The sequence below is a fragment of the Sinohyriopsis cumingii genome, chromosome 9, assembly GCF_028554795.1.
Source record: "Sinohyriopsis cumingii isolate HCF-2022 chromosome 9, ASM2855479v2, whole genome shotgun sequence".
In the NCBI taxonomy this organism is placed as follows: Eukaryota; Metazoa; Mollusca; class Bivalvia; order Unionida; family Unionidae; genus Sinohyriopsis; species Sinohyriopsis cumingii.
In genome coordinates, this window is record NC_142969.1 from 98,618,568 (window position 1) to 98,637,839 (window position 19,272).

Consider the following 19,272-nt stretch of genomic DNA (forward strand, 5'->3'; position numbering starts at 1 on the left):
AGCATTTTACATGTTTCCAGCCTAAATCAATCTAGTACAACATTGTGTGTGTTTCTAGCTTTAGTCAGTCTAGTACAGTATTGTATTTCCAACCTAAGTCAATCTAGTACAGCAATGTGTGTGTTTCCAGCCAATAAATCAATCCAGTACAGCACTGTGTTTCCAACCTAAGTCAATCTAGTACAGCAATTTGTGTTTCCAGCCTAAATCAATCTAGTACAGCACTGTGTGTGTTTCCAGCCTAAACCAATCTAGTACAGCATTTTGTGTGTTTCCAGCCTAAAACAATTTAGTACAACATTGTGTTTCCAGCCTAAATCAATCTAGTATAGCATTTTGTGTGTTTCCAGCCTAAAACAATCTAGTACAACATTGTGTATTTCCGGCCTAAATCACTCTAGGGTAGATGCACAGGATATGCACATCAAATGATTGTGCATGTATCCAATCTAAGTCAATGTGGCACATCATTGTGTGTTTAAAGAATAAATCAATCTAGTACAACATTGTGTTTGATTCCAGCCTAAGTCAATCTAGTACAGCATTGTGTGTGATTCCATCCTAAATCAATCTAGTACAGCATTTTGCACGTTTCCAGCCTAAATCAATCTAGTACAGCACTGTGTGTGTTTCCAGCCTAAATCAATCTAGTACAGCATTGTGTGTTTCCAGCCTAAATCAATCTAGTACAGCATTTTGTGTGTTTTCAGCCTAAAACAATCTAGTACAACATTGTATGTTTCTGGCCTAAATCAATCTAAGGTAGGTGCACAGGTTATGCACATCAAATTATTGTGTTTGTTTCCAGCCTAATTTAATATAGTACAGCATTGTGTGTGTTTCCAGCCTAAATCAATCTTGGGTAGGTGCACAGATTATGCACATCAAATGACTGTGTTTCCAATCTAAGTCAATCTAGTACTGCATTTTGTGTGCTTCTAATCTATGCCATCTAGTACAGCATTGTGTGTGTTTCCAGCCTATGCCAACCTATTACAGCACTGTGTGTGTTTCCAATCAAAGTCAATCTAGTACAGTGTGTGTTTCCAGCCTAAATCAATCTAGTACAGCATTGTGTGTTTCCAGCCTAAATCAATCTTGGGTAGGTGCACAGATTATGCACATCAAACGAATGTGTTTCCAATCTAAGTCAATCTAGTACAGCATTTTGTGTGTTTCCAGCCTATGTCAATCTAGTACAGCATTGTGTGTATTCCAATCTATGTCAATCTTGTACAGCATTGTGTGTGTTTCCAATCTATGTCAGTCTAATACGGCATTATGTGTGTCCAATCTAAGTCAGTCTAGTATAGAATTGTGTGTTTCCAATCTAAGTCAATCTCGTACAGCATTATGTGTTTCCAATCTAAGTCAATCTAGTAAAGCATTGTGTGTTTCCAGCCTAAATCAATCTAGTACAGCATTGTGTGTGTTTCCAGCCTAAATCAATCTAGTACAGCATTGTGTGTGTTTCCACTCTAAGCTGATCTAGGATTGGTGTGTACCTTATGAATCCTAAATTAGACTGTGTGCTTTGTTGCCTAAAAATAAGCACATCAACACTGAGATAAGAAAGGCAACTTACAAAAATATCTGACTGCAAAGTATGCAATTTGTGCTAATAGCAATTGCCTTTGGTAAAAAGAAACTGTCCTAGGTTGGATATGCAAGAAAGCACTGTGCATACCTTCCTGCCTATAAAATTAGGACAATTTCAAGTGTGTGTACCTTTCTGCTAGAATGTGAGGACAGTTTCCAGAATGTCTCTTCCTGACTAGAAAGTGAGGACAGTATCAAGTGCATATCTTCCTGTCTAGAAAGTGAGGACAATTTCATGTGTAACTGTGTGAACACTTGTCCTCCTGTCTGGAAAGTGAGGACAATTTCAGTTGTGTGCATCTCTTCCTGTCTAGAAAGTGAGGATAATTTCATGTGTATATGTGTGTGTACATGTGTGCTTGTCTTGCTGTTACTAAAGTGACGACAATTTTAACCAGGCATGAATAACATAAGAAACAGATTACTAAAGTGCTAAGACAGCAGATGATCTATAAAACAAAAAATACAGTACCATTAAATACTGAATTGTCTGTCTTTTTCCCCTATACAATGAATCGGTAGAAATTCTGATTTTGTTTCCCTCAAATTCATATGAAAATGATATTTTACCCAAAATGAGTTGTACACATGAAAAATAATAAATAAAAAGTGTATAAAGAATGACATACACTACAGGTTAATAAATGTTTTACCTTGATAAAGGTCTGAACACTGAGTGGCAATTTCCCACAGAACCAGACCAAGGGAATATATGTCTATCTGTTTCAGTGATGCCTCACAGTCACGCAGATTCACAGCACAATCCAACAATTCGGGGGCCATGTAACGTATAGTGCCAACCTGATAAAAAGAAAAGACAGAAAGAATAATGACACATTTCTTTATCTACCAGACTGCAGGATGTGTTTACAATAATTTATTTTTATTTTCCATACCCTCTAATTACTCAAACACTATCACTATATATGATAATTAAATTTGCCATTTTTTTTAATACACTATCAATATCAATCATAATTAAATTTGACATTTTTTCACTTTCAATATGAATCATAATTAAATTTAACCTTCTTTCGTACACTATCGATATAAGTTATAATTATTAAATTTAACATAAATTTTGCACACACAAATGGTCATTTTTTATCACATTTTTTATCACATTTTTTATCACATTTTCTTTACATTTTCTTAAAGCAAAGTAACAAGTGGACTTACATGCACACAAAAAATAGAAAATATTATTAAAACAAAAATGTTTTGTAATTTTTTTTCATTTTAACTTTGTATTTTAATGTTTTATATTTGAATCAATTAACCTTACATTTTGACATTTTATATTTGATTCAACAGATCTTGTATTTTAATGTTTTATATGTTGTGTGTTTTACTGTTTTATATTTGAATCAATTAAACTTGTATTTTAATGTTATATATTTGAATCAGTTAACTTTACATTTTAGATTTTACATCAAAATAAATGAATTTTATAAATGTGATGTCTTGTATTTAAATCAATAAACCCAAAACTGTGATCTTTAATATTTTAATCATGAACTTCACATTTCGAATTGCTTAAAAAAATATAAATGAATCGCTTAAATATAAAAAATGACCAATTCTTTCCGTGTTGTTTGATCAAATCTCACATGAAAAACACACAAAAATCTGTAACTATAGCTACATATTTAATTGAGCCATCAATGAGATGAGAACTAAAATATATTTTTATTGCTGTTAAACGCTGAAGAAAACATTTCTTCTTGCTACAACATCATACTTCTTGCTTTGTTTAAATTTTGTCTTATTCGTGCTGAAATATCCTCGCTACCGAGTTCACAATATTATTTTTTAATTTATGTCTAAAAATATTTAAAATGAGATTACAGAATTAAAGAAATAACAACCACTGAAAATGTCTGGGCAGAAGGATCTTTAATCATCTCATTTTGAAAAGCCGTCTTCATTTAGAGGCTACCCTTATTCTTTGACCCACCTTCTACTGTTATCTTTATCTGCAAAAACGAAGATTAGGTGGTGCTTGTGATCACATGTCATTGCGATATCTATAGCTATCCATTAACAGAGAGACAAAGACAATCACAGGATATTATAGACCATAGACCAGTTCAATTTGGTACCATTTTATGTCTCTCAACAAATATTAATATATTAGGTACAAACCAAAATGCATAATTTCATATGTGGTAATATTTTTAAAATAAACAAAAAAATGTATTCCAGCACTATAGAAACCCTCCCACAGTGCCTTGTAACTGTCCTGAACACAAGAACTACAGATGTATTTCCACAGCGCCTGAAAACTTACCTAACACAAAAATTACAGATACCCCTCCAGTGCCTGAAAACTGACCTGAACACGAGAACTAGATGCCCTTCAAAAATGCCTGATAACTGACCTGAACACGAGAACTAGATGCCCTTCAACAATGCCTGATAACTGACCTGAACACGAGAACTAGATGCCCTTCAACAATGCCTGATAACTGACCGGAACATGAGAACTAGATGCCCTTCAACAATGCCTGATAACTGACCTGAACATGAGAACTAGATGCCCTTCAACAATGCCTGATAACTGATATGAACATGAGAAAAAGATGGGTGGACAGATGGATAAATCAAGCTAACACTATCTGCAAAATACCAAATAAATTTTGTGTCATAATTTTGTAACGTAATTATAATAATGAGCAGTTGTGGTCATGTGTTGACTGGCAACAGGTCTGTTGGTGAAGATCTAGAAACTGATACTATTAGGTATTAACATTCTTACAAACTGATACAACACATTTATTACCATTTCTACAAACTGATACTACACAGGTATTACCATTTCTACAAACTGATACTACACAGGTATTACCATTTCTACAAACTGATACTACACATGTATTAACATTTCTACAAACTGATACAACACAAGTATTAACATTTCTACAAACTGATACAACACAGGTATTACAGATATTACCATTTCTACAACTGATACTACACAGGTATTACCATTTCTACAAACTGATACTACACAGGTATTACCATTTCTACAAACTGATACAACACAGGTATTAACATTTCTACAAACTGATACAACACATTACCATTTCTACAAACTGATACTACACAGGTATTACCATTTCTACAAACTGATACAACACAGGTATTAACATTTCTACAAACTGATATAACACAGGTATTAACATTTCTACAAATTGATAAAACACAGGTATTAACATTTCTACAAACTGATACAACACATGTATTAACATTTCTACAAACTGATACAACACAAGTATTACCATTTCTACAAACTGATACAACACAGGTATTAAGATTTCTACAAACTGATACAACACAGGTATTAACATTTCTACAAACTGATACAACACAGGTATTACCATTTCTACAAACTGATACTGCACAGGTATTAACATTTCTTGATGTAATTCAGCTTGTCAGGTTTATTTTATGTAAGAGCATTTCACATGCCAATTAAGCACAGTTGCTGTTTAACAGATGCATTCATATGACTGGTAACAACTATACAATACACCCAAAGTGGACTAATCCATGTTACACCTGTGCTAATTTAGGGTGATGCTTAGTATAATTCAGTGATTTATTCTGGTGCTACATTCTTACAATAGCTGAACTGCATTCACATTGTGTAAATTAATGCTCAACTCCACTCCAAGTGGGATCCACATGTCGGATCTGTGAATTACTTTGCATAGTGGGTTATATTCTCTGAAGGATCTGCAGTGGGTGGTAACTCATAAATCAAAGTCTGACACTCCGAACAACAATGTAACTTCTGCCTGATTCCACCTGTAATAGTTGATTTTACAGTGTAGTGAGGTGTAAATCAGTTGCAGCTACACAGACATGAGTGGAAAACAGTCATTACTGTAAGCAAAGACCAATGCAGTTTGTGCATTACCACTCAAAGCCCTGAAGAAAATAGTCAAACCAGCATATGATAAGTGCACAGGGGACCATAAAAGTTGTTTTACAGACAGGTGGTCATTATATGCAGGTAGGAGTCATGTAAGTGTATCTGAAAGAAACGAAATTGAATCAAGAGAGAAGTTTATTATAATATCATTAAAGTTTGTAAAGTCCATTTTTTTCTGTTTGATCAAGAAGATTTTCACTGTGTGGAATACAATTCACCCCCACCCCTAATACTGATGACCTACATCAGTGAGTGATGACTGTTCAGCATTTTCCACATGGTGTTTGTGGATTAGTTTGGATCCAGTAGCTGGCATACAGAAGCCCAGGTCTGCGATGATACAGCTGTGGTCTAGTGTCACCAGGATGTTACGTGACTTGATGTCTCGATGGGCAACAGTTGGCTTCAGGTCATCTGAAAAAATACCTGTTATTATTATATGATACTTTAAAATTCCTAAATGTATCTATACAAATACCAAAAAATTCACTCTTACGTGCATCTGTACAAATGTCAAAAAATTCACAACTATCTCCTGCAAAACATGATATGCTTACAATCTTGAACTTTAACCTTTTATTTATGGCCTTGACCTTGTACCTTCTAACCCATTTTGGAATCACTGCTAAACCTTCATATAAAGTCACAATTCACAATATGTACAGCAATGCCACAAAACCCTTTGTTCAAAATGCCTTGCTTGGAACAAAGATCGAATCTTCCCACATAAAACTAATGACGGGCACTGAGCGATGCATCAGCATACTAATTAAAAATTTATTTCCTATATCAAGGCATGACAGGACCAACTCTCAAGGCATCAGGAAAATGCAAGATTAGATGGACAGCTCTGCAGACAGATAATCATATTTACCTTTTATTCAGAAAGATAATGATTAATATGCGTATGTTTTTGCCAAGTTGCACCAAAAATTGATGGTCCATGAAATGCAGACGATAGCAAAATATTACATCTGCAGGTGTGGCAATGCAGATCTAATGAGTTATTTTTTCTCAGGGAATTTGCAACCACATCACTTGAGTAAGCAGAATGTTGAAAACATATGGAGGCATCTTGAATGGAAGAAACTATTGATTCACACCAATTTACTATGGGTTTACACAGTCCTGTTCTCAAGTAAATGAAAAGATTCAATTTACTTAGTCCCTACATCAGGCAATGTTCAGGATTCTGGGAATCTCACAATTTGTCTGCAAATTTCCCTTTCAAATCATGGTGTCACAGAGTCACAGGCATCACATAGTTACAGGTGTGATATACCCACAGGTGCCCTGAACAATGCTGTCAATTATACTGCAGTTTGAAACCAATGATGCCTGTCCTTGCTTATCATTGCCTGTCATTTGCTTGAGAGTAATGGAGTGGTTCCACTTTTTTTGTCCACTATATTCAACATACTCTAAAATGATAAGAAAACCAGACTGTGCATTTAGCCTGGTTTATGGCAAAAGTTTCATTAATCATTCCATTCATAAATAAAGTTAGATTGCCAGTCAATTCAGTAAAATGATATGGCTCCCAAACAATAAGGCAATTCCAATTTGGTGGGTTTGAATATTGACACATATGGATCAATCCAAGATGGCTACCATGGTGGTGTTTTTTCTGGCAAACACTTTCATCAAATTTCCTTGGCCTAAATAACCTACTTGTATTCAAGTGCCATAAAACATTCAACCAAACCAATAATTATTTAATATTGTTATGCATAAGCCAAATAAAAAATCTAACGTCTCATCATAAGGTTGGACTTTCTGACCTTCCTTGAAATGGAAAGCTGTCTGTACTATTCTGATGTATGTATACATGTAACAAAAATTTCAATTTCTGTACCGGCAACCATACCTTGGTCCTATCTGCCTGCAGAATTGATTAGTCAAAGTGTAGTATGTCTACAGGGTTTGTTGAAAACTGGGTCCATATAAGTTTTGTTATTAAGCAGAAGCAAAAAATGAACTATAACCTGCAAATCTGGCTGGGGAAATACAATCGGCAATGGTGGGTACTGAATACAATTTATACTTGAGTTAAGCCCTAATTCATATCATATACCCATAAGCACACAACATAATCCTGGCATTCCTAGCTGAATCATATCATGTACCTGAGTACCCAACATAATCCTGATATTCCTACCTCAATCATAGCATGTATCTCAGACACCCAACATACCTGGTAATCCTGGCATTCCTACCTCAATCGTATCATGTATCTCAGACACTCAACATAATCCTGGCATCCCTACCTCAATCATATCATGTATTTCAGAGAGAGCCAACATAATCCTGGCATTCCTACCTCCATCATATCATGTATCTCAGACACTCAACACGATCCTGGTATTCCTACCTCAATCATATCATGAATCTCAGAGAGCCAACATAATCCTGGCATTCCTACCTCCATCATATCATGTATTTCAGACACTCAACACGATCCTGGCATTCCTACCTCAATCATATCATGTATCTCAGAAAGCCAACATAATCCTGGTATTCCTACCTCCATCATATCATGTATCTCAGACACTCAACATGATCCTGGCATTCCTACCTCAATCATATCATGTATCTCAGAGAGCCAACATAATCCTGGCATTCCTACCTCCATCATATCATGTATCTCAGACACCCAACACAATCCTGGCATTCCTACCTCAATCATATCATGTATCTCAGAAAGCCAACATAATCCTGGCATTCCTACCTCAATCATATCATGTATCTCAGACACCCAACACAATCCTGGCATTCCTACCTTAATCATATCATGTATCTCAGACAGCCAACATAATCCTGGCATTCCTACCTCCATCATATCATGTATCTCAGACACCCAACACAATCCTGGCATTCCTACCTCAATCATATCGTGTATCTCAGACAGCCAACATAATCCTGGCATTCCTACCTCAATCATATTATGTACCTCAGACACCCAACATAATCCTGGCATTCCTACCTCAATCATATCATGTACACGAGCACCCAACACAATCCTGGCATTCCTACTGTATGTAGTTAAAAACTAATTACACAGGACCTTGTTGGTCATTGCCATTCATTTGTTTCAAGATATTAGACCAGTTTCCTGCTCACCAAAGTCAACATTCTTAAAAGTCAGAAAACGGGACTGTCCATAAAGCTTCAAGGAAATTGCTTCACAAGCATTCAATAGATTACACTGGTCAACAGTGAAATCATTACTGACTTGAAAAGGTCCTAATCTGTAGTATTTTGGTGTGCCGAACACGAATATAACCGTGAAAAATTTGTATTGGCTCTCGTTTTGAAGATATTCATATACCTCATTTTCTATGTTTCACTGTGTAAATTTATCCAGTAGGACTGCAGCAACATCCGGAATAATGATGTAACATTGCATAATACCATCATGCTCACATCATCCACAGTTGATTGCATCATTTTCTGATGCAATGCAATACTAATGCCATGCGGCTGCTGAAGTAAGTTGACGTCAGCAGTGTACTATACATGTGTAGGCCTATTATACTAATGCCAGGCGGCTGCTGAAGCTGACGTAAGCAGTGTACTATATAAAGCCCAATCAGATAGGTTCAGCATTTAAAATATTTTAGACGTTGTGCGAGACAGTTCAAGCTACTGTTACATAAAACTTATTATTTTATCCATTTACGTACAATAAAGAACAGTAATGCCTCGAAAGTGTGTTAATACCGCGGACAATTTTTGCTATATTTGTGGGGAAGTGACATTTGCCAACCAGAAGAAAAGTATCAATTCTCAAGTGAAGAAGGCATATCATCTTTACTTCGGATGCAAGGTTGGTGACCAAGACAAGCCTTGGGCTCCGCATATATGCTGTGCTACATGTACAACACAGCTTTCACAGTGGTTGAATTGCAAAAGGTCATCAATGCCGTTTGCAGTCCCAATGGTGTGGAGAGAGCCAAGCAACCACCTAAATGACTGTTACTTCTGCTTGGTTCCTCCTCTTTCCGGCGGAATAACGAAGCGAAAGAAGTCGAGAATAGTCTACCCAAACATTCCGTCTGCATTGAGACCAGTTCCACATGGTGAGGGACTTCCTATTCCAGAACCTCCAGCAGAATATTCTCTTGATTCATCTGACGAAGACAAAGGTGAGTCGACCTGTTCTTCTCCTGGTCCATCAGCATGCAGTGATCCAGATTTTCACTGTGGTGCATCATCAACCCCACACAGAATAACACAGGAAGAACTAAATGACCTGATTCGTGATTTGGACTTATCAAAGAACAAGGCAGAATTGCTAGGATCAAGACTCCAACAATGGAATCTTCTAGAAGAAGATGTCACAATTACTGCATATCGAAAGCGCCACCAGCAATTGGAGCCTTTCTTCAGAAAGGAAAGTAATCTGATATTCTGTTCCGATATTGAGGGCCTCATGAATGCTTTAAAAATCACTCATGACCCACAAGAATGGAGACTATTTGTGGACTCTTCGAAACTGAGTCTCAAGGCTGTGCTTTTGCACAATGGAAACATTCTTCCATCTATTCCAGTAGCGTATGCTGTCCACATGAAAGAGACATACGATAACTTAAGGCAGCTACTGAATTCCATTGAGTATAACAAGTACAGCTGGCACCTCTGTGGTGATTTGAAGGTAGTTGCCCTTTTAATGGGACTGCAGCAAGGATATACAAAATACATGTGTTTCTTATGCGAGTGGGATAGCCGAGCAAGGGAAATGCACTACATGAGGAAGGAATGGACTCACAGGCAGAATGTAGCCATTGGAGAGAAGAATATCCAACACCCAGCTCTGGTTGAGGCTCAGAAAATCTTGCTACCACCCCTTCACATCAAACTAGGTTTGATGAAGAACTTCGTGAAAGCCATTGACCGGACTTTGCCAGCATTCCGATACCTGCATGAAAAATTCCCTCGACTCAGCGAAGCAAAGATTAAAGAGGGAGTTTTTGTGGGTCCTCAGATTCGAGAGCTTTTCAAAGATGACCGGTTCAACAACTTGCTGGAAGGTGACGCGAAACAAGCATGGAATGCTTTTCGCCTAGTTTCTACAAACTTCCTCGGAAATGTTAGGGCAGAAAACTATAAGGAACTAGTAGAAGACATGTTGATGAAGTATAAGAAACTTGGCTGCAATATGTCTCTAAAGATTCACTTCCTTCATTCCCATTTGGATTTCTTTCCTAGCAACTGTGGTATTGTTAGTGATGAACACGGCGAACGTTTTCATCAAGATATCGCAACAATGGAACAAAGATACCAGGGAAAATGGTCCACTACAATGCTGGCTGACTACTGCTGGACACTCCTCAGAGATGCTCCAGAACAGCTGTACAAGAGACAGGCGAAGAAATCTAAGATGTAGTCAATGACTTGATTTTTTATAGGTAGGCTATTACAGTTGACCTTTTACTATTGGAATGCATTTCGTTATGTAAACATTAATTTCTTGCAGATTACAAAAAAACTAGAGCCAATTTTGCAATTTGACTGTCATATTCGTGTTCAGCACATAAAAATTGATAAGAATTGACTAATTTTATTTCAGTAACATGACTTTTGTAAAAATTTGTTGTCCAGTGTTATTGAAGTTAGACTGCAAGTCAATTCAGCAAATCTACACGGCCTGTAAACATTTAGGCATTACTATATTGCTGGACATAACACCTTTGAAAAGTAACTTGTTTTAAATTCATTTTTATTTGGGAATTTAACTAAAGTTTGTTAATTTCAAGACTGAATCAATGTTAAGTGTCAACTAGATTTAATAATGTCCTTAAAAAATGACAGACACTGAAAATGTCAACATACACATAACAAAGCTTATTCTGATGTTAAAATTCTCAAGTACAGCAATATTTTTGATTATCTGGCACAAAGTTTAGAAAGTTTGTCTTATGCTTAGGTAGACAAAAATTCCCTTCAGAATAAAATGGCTACCACCACCACCACCATCATCACCATTATTATCATCATCAGTCTGTGACATAAAATACCATTATTGAGCCAAATATCTGGACACAAAAATTACTTGTCTCTCTGTCCAGATAATTTGTTTACTAACGAAAATTATCAATTTTCCCCACATACTGTCTAGAAAATTAATGTCTTTATTGTAAGGGCTGGGTATCAATTTGCCAGGCAATTATAATGTCTGGCCAGGTAAACCAGGCTGCATAATACCAATGCTTGCATGGCCAGGTAAATCAGGCTGCATTATATCATTGCTTGCCTGGCTAGGTAAATCAGGCTGCATTAAATCATTGCTTGCCTGGCCAGGTAAATCAGGCAGCATTATATCATTGCTTGCCTGGCTAGGTAAATCAGGCTGCATTATATCATTGCTTGCCTGGCTAGGTAAATCAGGCTGCATTATACCATTGCTTTCCAATAAAAATTCACTCTTAATAATGTTTCAATGTGCTTATGTTGTTGTGGGGGGGGGGGGGGTTATAAACAAAAACTTCCAGTTGCATTTCTGGTGCAAGTTTTTCTTTTGAAAGTCTGTAATTATCAAGTTATATTGTGTCTGCAATGAGGGTGTCATGATTAAATGCTGTCATAATGCACAACTGATCAGTACAGGTGTCATCATTGGCAATCAATATACCAATATAGCATAAATATATACATTTTACACTGAATAGAGATCCTTAATAAATTACAGAGATCCTCAATGAAATACAGAAATCCTCACTGAAATAAAGATCTGCTATGAAATATAGAAATCCTCAATGAAATATAGAAATCCTCAATGAAATACAGAAATCCTCATTGAAATAGAGATCCTCAATGAAATACAGTGATCCTCAATGAAATACAGAAAACCTTAATGAAATACAGAGATCCTCAATGAAATACAGTGATCTTCAATTAAATACAGAAATCCTCAATGAAATACAGAAATCTTCAATGAAATACATAAATCCTCAATGAAATACAGAAATCCTCATTGAAGTACAGATCCGCTATGAAATATAGAAATCTTCAATTAAATATAGAAATCCTCAATGAAATAAAGAAATCCTTAATGAAATACTGAGATCCTCATTGAAATTCAGTGATCCCCAATGAAATATAGAAATTCTCAATGAAATATAGAAACTGTCAATGAAGTATAGAAATTGTGAATGAAATAAAGAAATCCTCAGTGAAATATGAAATCCTCAATGAAATACAGAAATCTTCAATGAAAAACAGAAATACTGTGATTTCAATAAAATACAAAGATCCTCAATGAAGTAAATAATAAACCAAATTATAGTTGACAATGTTTTACCACAGCATTTGTATCCATGGTGTTACATTACAAAAGCGGATAAATTTTATGCCAATCCCCCAAGTTTCTGACAGCATTTGACCTTGCAAGGACAGTACATGTGTTGACTTAATTCATGATACAAACTGTATAAAGACTGCACCATTATAATTTCCAAAACAGTTTTTGGAACGTTTTAAACAGGCTTGGTGTTATGTCTCAGATTGTTACAAAATGTTTGCAGCAACCAGAAAAACAGCTAACACTGTCTGCATCAAGCAACAGAACAAGTTTAGACTTTTACCCTATCGGTCCAAAGCTGGACACACCAAAACAAGATTAGACTTGGACCTTATCAGTCCAAAGCTGGACAGAAAACAAAACAAAATGGCAATTAATGAAGGAAAAACAAAATGTCTGATTTTGGGGACATCACAAAAACTAGAAGCTTGGAAACCCAGAATAATCTCTTACAATAAATAATTGTCAGTTAGAAAATGTCAAACATGAAGTGCCTGTACATGTGTCTGTAGACAATAATTTACAATGACATACTGACAAGCTGTATACAAATTGTCATCTAAAACTTAAATACTTAGCAGATTCAAGAAATATGTAGCTAAAACTTGCATTCTATACAGTATACAACAATCTGTATATTCTTCAAACAAATGGTTCAACTATACAAGGAAACTGAGGATTTATAAACTTTTAAAATGGCAGGATTCATTATTTTAAATATATCAATTGATTTTTCATCAGAAGCATTATTTACAGGACTAAAATGGTTTACAATGTATGAATGGATTGATTTTTACCATGTAGTTTTGTACATGGATCTGCGCCAAAGTTTCTTCAGTATATACCCAAGCCTTATTCAACTATGTATGATTTGAGATCAACATCACACGGAAACCTTCATCCATCAAAACCAAGAACAGAGCAACTGAAAAAACCTTCATCACTCTGGTACAGTTCTACAGAACAAGCTTCAACTGCATGTAAAATTTACATAATATATTACAGTATTTAATAGTAGATATCATGAGCATGTGTTACTAAGAGATTCTAATTATATTTAGCATTTATAATACTGAAGACACAACAACAAAATAAATAGTAATTACCAAAGCCATGTTTAACTAAATAGTAATTACCAAAGACAGATTAAAATAAATAGCAATCATCAAATACATATTAAAATAAATAGTATGTCCAGAGACATATTAAAATAAATAATTACCAAAGCCATGTTAAAATAAACATTAATTACCAAAGGCATTAAAATAAAGAGTAATTACCAAAAGCATTAAAATTAAAGAGTAATTACCAAAGGCATTAAAATAAAGAGTAATTACCAAAGAATTAAAATAAAGAGTAGTTACCAAAGACATTAAAATCAAGAATTACCAAAGGCATTAAAATAAAGAGTAATTACCAAAGACAAAATAAAGAGTAATTACCAAAGACATAAAAATAAAGAGTAATTACCAAAGGCATGTTAAACTAAATAGTAATTATCAAAGACATGTCAAAATAAATAGTGATTAACAAAAAGACATATTAAAATAAAATAGTTATTACCTAAGATATATTAAAATAAATAGTAACTACCAAAGACATGTTAAAATAAAAAGTAATTACCAAAGACATTAAAATAGTAATTACTATTATCTTTTGTATGAATCAGATCATTGTACTTTTCAAAAAAGAGCCTCAATAGTCCATGATTATAGGAGTCAAACTTGATAAATAAATAAAGAAAGAAATAATTGAATAACATTATTATTATTATTATTTTTATTATTATTATTATTATTCCAAGAACAAAAAATGTGAATGGGGGAACCAGTGCAACTGACATAAAAATAAAATAGAAAGTAAAAGACCGATCATAATACAATAATTACATATGATGATGCCACAAGACTGGCTGATTCCAAAAATATCAAAATAGAAAAACCCTTTCGTGGACATTACAAACATCATGAACATTTAAACTGCTAAAGTTGAGAATATTAAACCAATAAAAAATAGGATGTAAAAAAAAATTCTGTCAACTTAAATCTTTCAAGTCAATGAATATTCATTTTTAAAGTCCTCTAATGTGTTTAATAAAATTTGGTGAAAAATGAAAAAATGGCATAAGTTACATATCCAACTACTTAATAATTACAGTTTTCTTTGGTGTCTCTGTTACCACACAATCACAACATCAGTTGCGAGCACTGTATGACAAAGATCCAATTGGTGTATTACATTATATCTTTATGTGAAAGCAAAAACGTTAATTTTTTACACAATCCCTAAGGGGATATTATTTGCATTTAACTGAGTTACCCCTTTTAAATAAAGACATTATGATTATCATCATTATTTTTATCATTATTATTATTATTGTTATTATTATTAACTATAGTTATACAGCGACAAACTACCCCGAATTTGTTATTTCAAACTTAATTAATATGTAATTCTTATACACTACACAGGCATTTCCAGATTATAGTGTGCCAACCGCTGTTTCGTAATATCAGAATTTCAAATTTGTTATTTCAAACTTAATTAATATGAGCAATTTAAAATAAATATGCAATTTTTGCAAAACCTTTTCTGGGATGTAACACTTATTTTAGGACATGAAATTCTTTATCATATACCGTATCCCTGGCATTAATATGTACATACCATCTGTGACTATCTGGGACTTTTATGCATCTAATCTCAAGCATGATATAATCCAGGCATTTCCAGATTATTGTGTGCCAACAACTGTTTCGTAATATCAGAAATTCACATGTCAATTGAAACCAGATGTAGTTTTCTTTCAAGTGATATCAGTGTACAAGACTAGCATAAGTTGCAAACTGCACCACAATGTGTAGTGTATAAGAATTACATAGCCTGCAAAGTACACCATGATGTGCAGTGTATAAGAACTACATAGCCTGCAAAGTACACCATGATGTGCAGTGTATAAGAATTACATAGCCTGCAAAGTACACCATGATGTGCAGTGCATAAGACCTACATAGCCTGCAAAGTACACCATGATGTGCAGTGTATAAGTATACAGCCTGCAACTACACCATGATGTGCAGTGTATAAGAACTACACAGCCTGCAAAGTACACCATGATGTGCAGTGTATAAGAATTACATAGCCTGCAAAAACAACATGATGTGCAGTGTATAAGAATGACATAGTCTGCAACTATACCATGATGTGCAGTGTATAAGAACTACATAGCCTGCAAAGTACACCATGATGTGCAGTGTATAAGAATTACATAGCCTGCAACTATACCATGATGTGCAGGATGTAAGAATTACATAGCCTGCAAACTGCATTATGATATGCAGTGTAGGAGAATTACATAGCCTGCAAACTGCATTATGATGTGCAGTATGTAGGACTTGCATAAACTATATTAACAAACAACACCAGCTGTATCCCATAAAGCTCAATGACTGTTATGTAACTTCTGTCTATCAATTTATACTGGCAAGAAAAATAGACAAGTAATGCAACAAGGTTAACAACTTACCTACAGTTCCAATATCACTATGGAGATGCGCTAGACCTCGAGCCAGCGTGTAACACATTTTACACATTGTATTCCAGTTTATCTTGTTATTTTTTAAGAAATTGGTCAACATCCCTCCTTCTACGTATGAGAAAACCAACATGGACCGCACCGATCCATCCTCATTCACATGTTCGTCAGCCCCATAAAATTTCAATAAATTTTCATGTTCCATATGTGGAAGGTTATAAATATATTTTTCATTTTGATAATAATGTTTAAAGTCCGTGTGGTAAATCTTAATGGCTACTGGTTGCTCGTTCAACGAGCCTCTCCAAACTTCGCTGTAATGACCCTTGTGGATCATGCTACAAAATTTTAAATCTTCAAAATCAAACCCAGGTGTCGTGGGTGCTTCAACGGTATTTTCTGGGTCAATCGGAGGTTTGGGAGACAGTAAACAAAAGCGATACAACAAGTAGACTCCAAAGATAATAATTGCCAGGGAACATACAGACAGCAGCGAGATCACAATTGTTCTCTCTTTGTACGAGGGGTCTACCATATGATGGTAATCTGGAAAATAAAAGCATCGAGAAATTAATGGAAACAGATTTTTTAAAAGCAAAGGAAATAATTGACCACAATTGTCATTAAATGTTACCAAAACTAAAGGAAAATTCAGGACATTTGATCCAAATAGACCTGTGTAGCAATCAATGTCAGGACCTGTGTACTGGTCAATGTCAGGACACCCATCCAAATAGACTTGTGCATGCTCAATGTCTGGACACTTGGTCCAAAAAGACTTATGTACTGGTTTATATCTGGTCATCTGGTCCAAAAACACTTTGTGTGTAGTCACACACACACACACACATTTATCAAATTTCTTATTATTTTCATTATACTGCTGGTCAGTGCATAATGTGGTAAACAGTTACTGACCGAACAATAGCTTCATAAATTATAGTGAAAAATATTAGAAAATAAGACTGCAATTGCAACTTTTGAACACATGACAATTTTGGAATAGATTTTTATGAGGTTTATCACCCTTCTTCTTATCTGAGATGTTTCCAAAACATTGAAAATTTATATACTTTCAAATCTGGGAAACAAGTTACAGACAATATACTGTCAAAACTAGATAACAAGCTATAGATAACATACTGTCAAAACTGGATAAAATGATACAGACAACATATTGTCTAAACTGGATAACAAGTCACAGACTAGTGTTTAAAATCTGGAAAACAAGGTACAGACTAAACTGTCAAATCTGGGTAACAAGTCACAGACAATATACTGTCAGAGCTGGATAGCATGTCACAGACAACATATTGTCAAAGCTGGATAACAAGCTACACTCAATATACTGTAAAGCCTAGATAACAAGCTACAGACAACATACTGTAAAATCTAGATAACTAATTGCCCACAATATACTGTCAAATCTGGATAACAATTTACAGACAATATAGCATACAATATGTGTAACAATACTGTCATCAAATAATATTTCTGAAGGTCATGCACTTATTGTTAGAGAAATATCCTGACACAATTACTGCATTTAGTAATCAAATTTGACTGCCTGCTATTTAAATCACAGACAAAACAGAATCTAACCAGGTCAATACCTAAATAGTCCTATTCATTACAAGCATGGTAAATACCTAAAAATTCATACTAATCACAAACAGGGTAAATACCTAAATAGTTGTACTAAACAGGAACAGGAGAAATATCTAAATAGTCATACTAATTACATACAAGGGAAATACCTAAACAGTTAAACTAATCACAGAGTAAAATACCTAAATAGTAGTACTAAACAGGAACAGTAGAATATCTAAATAGTCATACTAATTAATTACAGGGGAAATACCATAACAGTTAAACTAATCACAAACAGGGTAAAATACCTATATAGTAGTACTAAACAGGAACTGGAGAAATATCTAAATAGTCATACTAATTACATACAGGGGAAATACTTAAATAGTCATACCAATTAAATACCTATACAGTCATACTAATCACACACAGAGTAAAATACCTATATAGTCCAACTAATTATGAACAAGGTAAATACCAGAAGTCATACTAATTACATACAGGGTAAATACCAAAAGTACCAAAAGTCATGCTAATTACATACAGGGTAAATAACTAAATAGTCATACTAATTACATACAGGGTAAATAACTAAATAGTCATACTAATTACTTATAGGGTAAATACCAAAAGTCATACTAATTACATACAGGGTAAATACCAAAAGTCATTCTAATTACATACATGGTAAATACCTAAATAGTTATACTAATTACATACAGGTAAATACCTAAATAGTAGTACTAATCAGAAACAGGATAAATAACTAAACAGTTGTACGAAACAGGAACAGAGGAAATACCTAGACAGTCTTACTTATCAGGAACCATCACAAACAGGGTAAATACCTAGACATTCATTATTATCAGGAACTATCACAAACAGGGTAAATACCTAGACATTCATTATTATCAGGAACCATCACAAACAGGGTAAATACCTAGACATTCATTATTATCAGGAACCATCACAAACAGGGTAAATACCTAGACATTCATTATTATCAGGAACCATCACAAACAGGGTAAATACCTAGACATTCATTATTATCAGGAACCATCACAAACAGGGTAAATACCTAGACATTCATTATTATCAGGAACTATCACAAACAGGGTAAATACCTAGACATTCATTATTATCAGGAACCATCACAAACAGGGTAAATACCTAGACATTCATACTTATCAGGAACTATCACAAACAGGGTAAATACCTAGACATTCATTATTATCAGGAACCATCACAAACAGGGTAAATACCTAGACATTCATACTTATCAGGAACTATCACAAACCAGGTAAATACCTA

General features: G+C 34.6%; 1 protein-coding gene across 1 annotated transcript in view; it reads right to left on the minus strand.

Moving 5' to 3' along the window:
- LOC149792312 (uncharacterized) overlaps positions 1–19,272 on the minus strand; it is a 162,779-nt gene that overhangs the window by 32,536 nt on the left and 110,971 nt on the right. Inside the window, exons 6-8 of the mRNA XM_089970887.1 lie at positions 16,363–16,917; positions 5,781–5,950; positions 2,253–2,400 (exon numbers count right to left, since the gene is read on the minus strand). Of these exons, the coding sequence (XP_089827013.1) occupies positions 2,253–2,400; positions 5,781–5,950; positions 16,363–16,917 (873 nt within the window). The remainder of the gene's footprint in view (positions 1–2,252; positions 2,401–5,780; positions 5,951–16,362; positions 16,918–19,272) is intronic.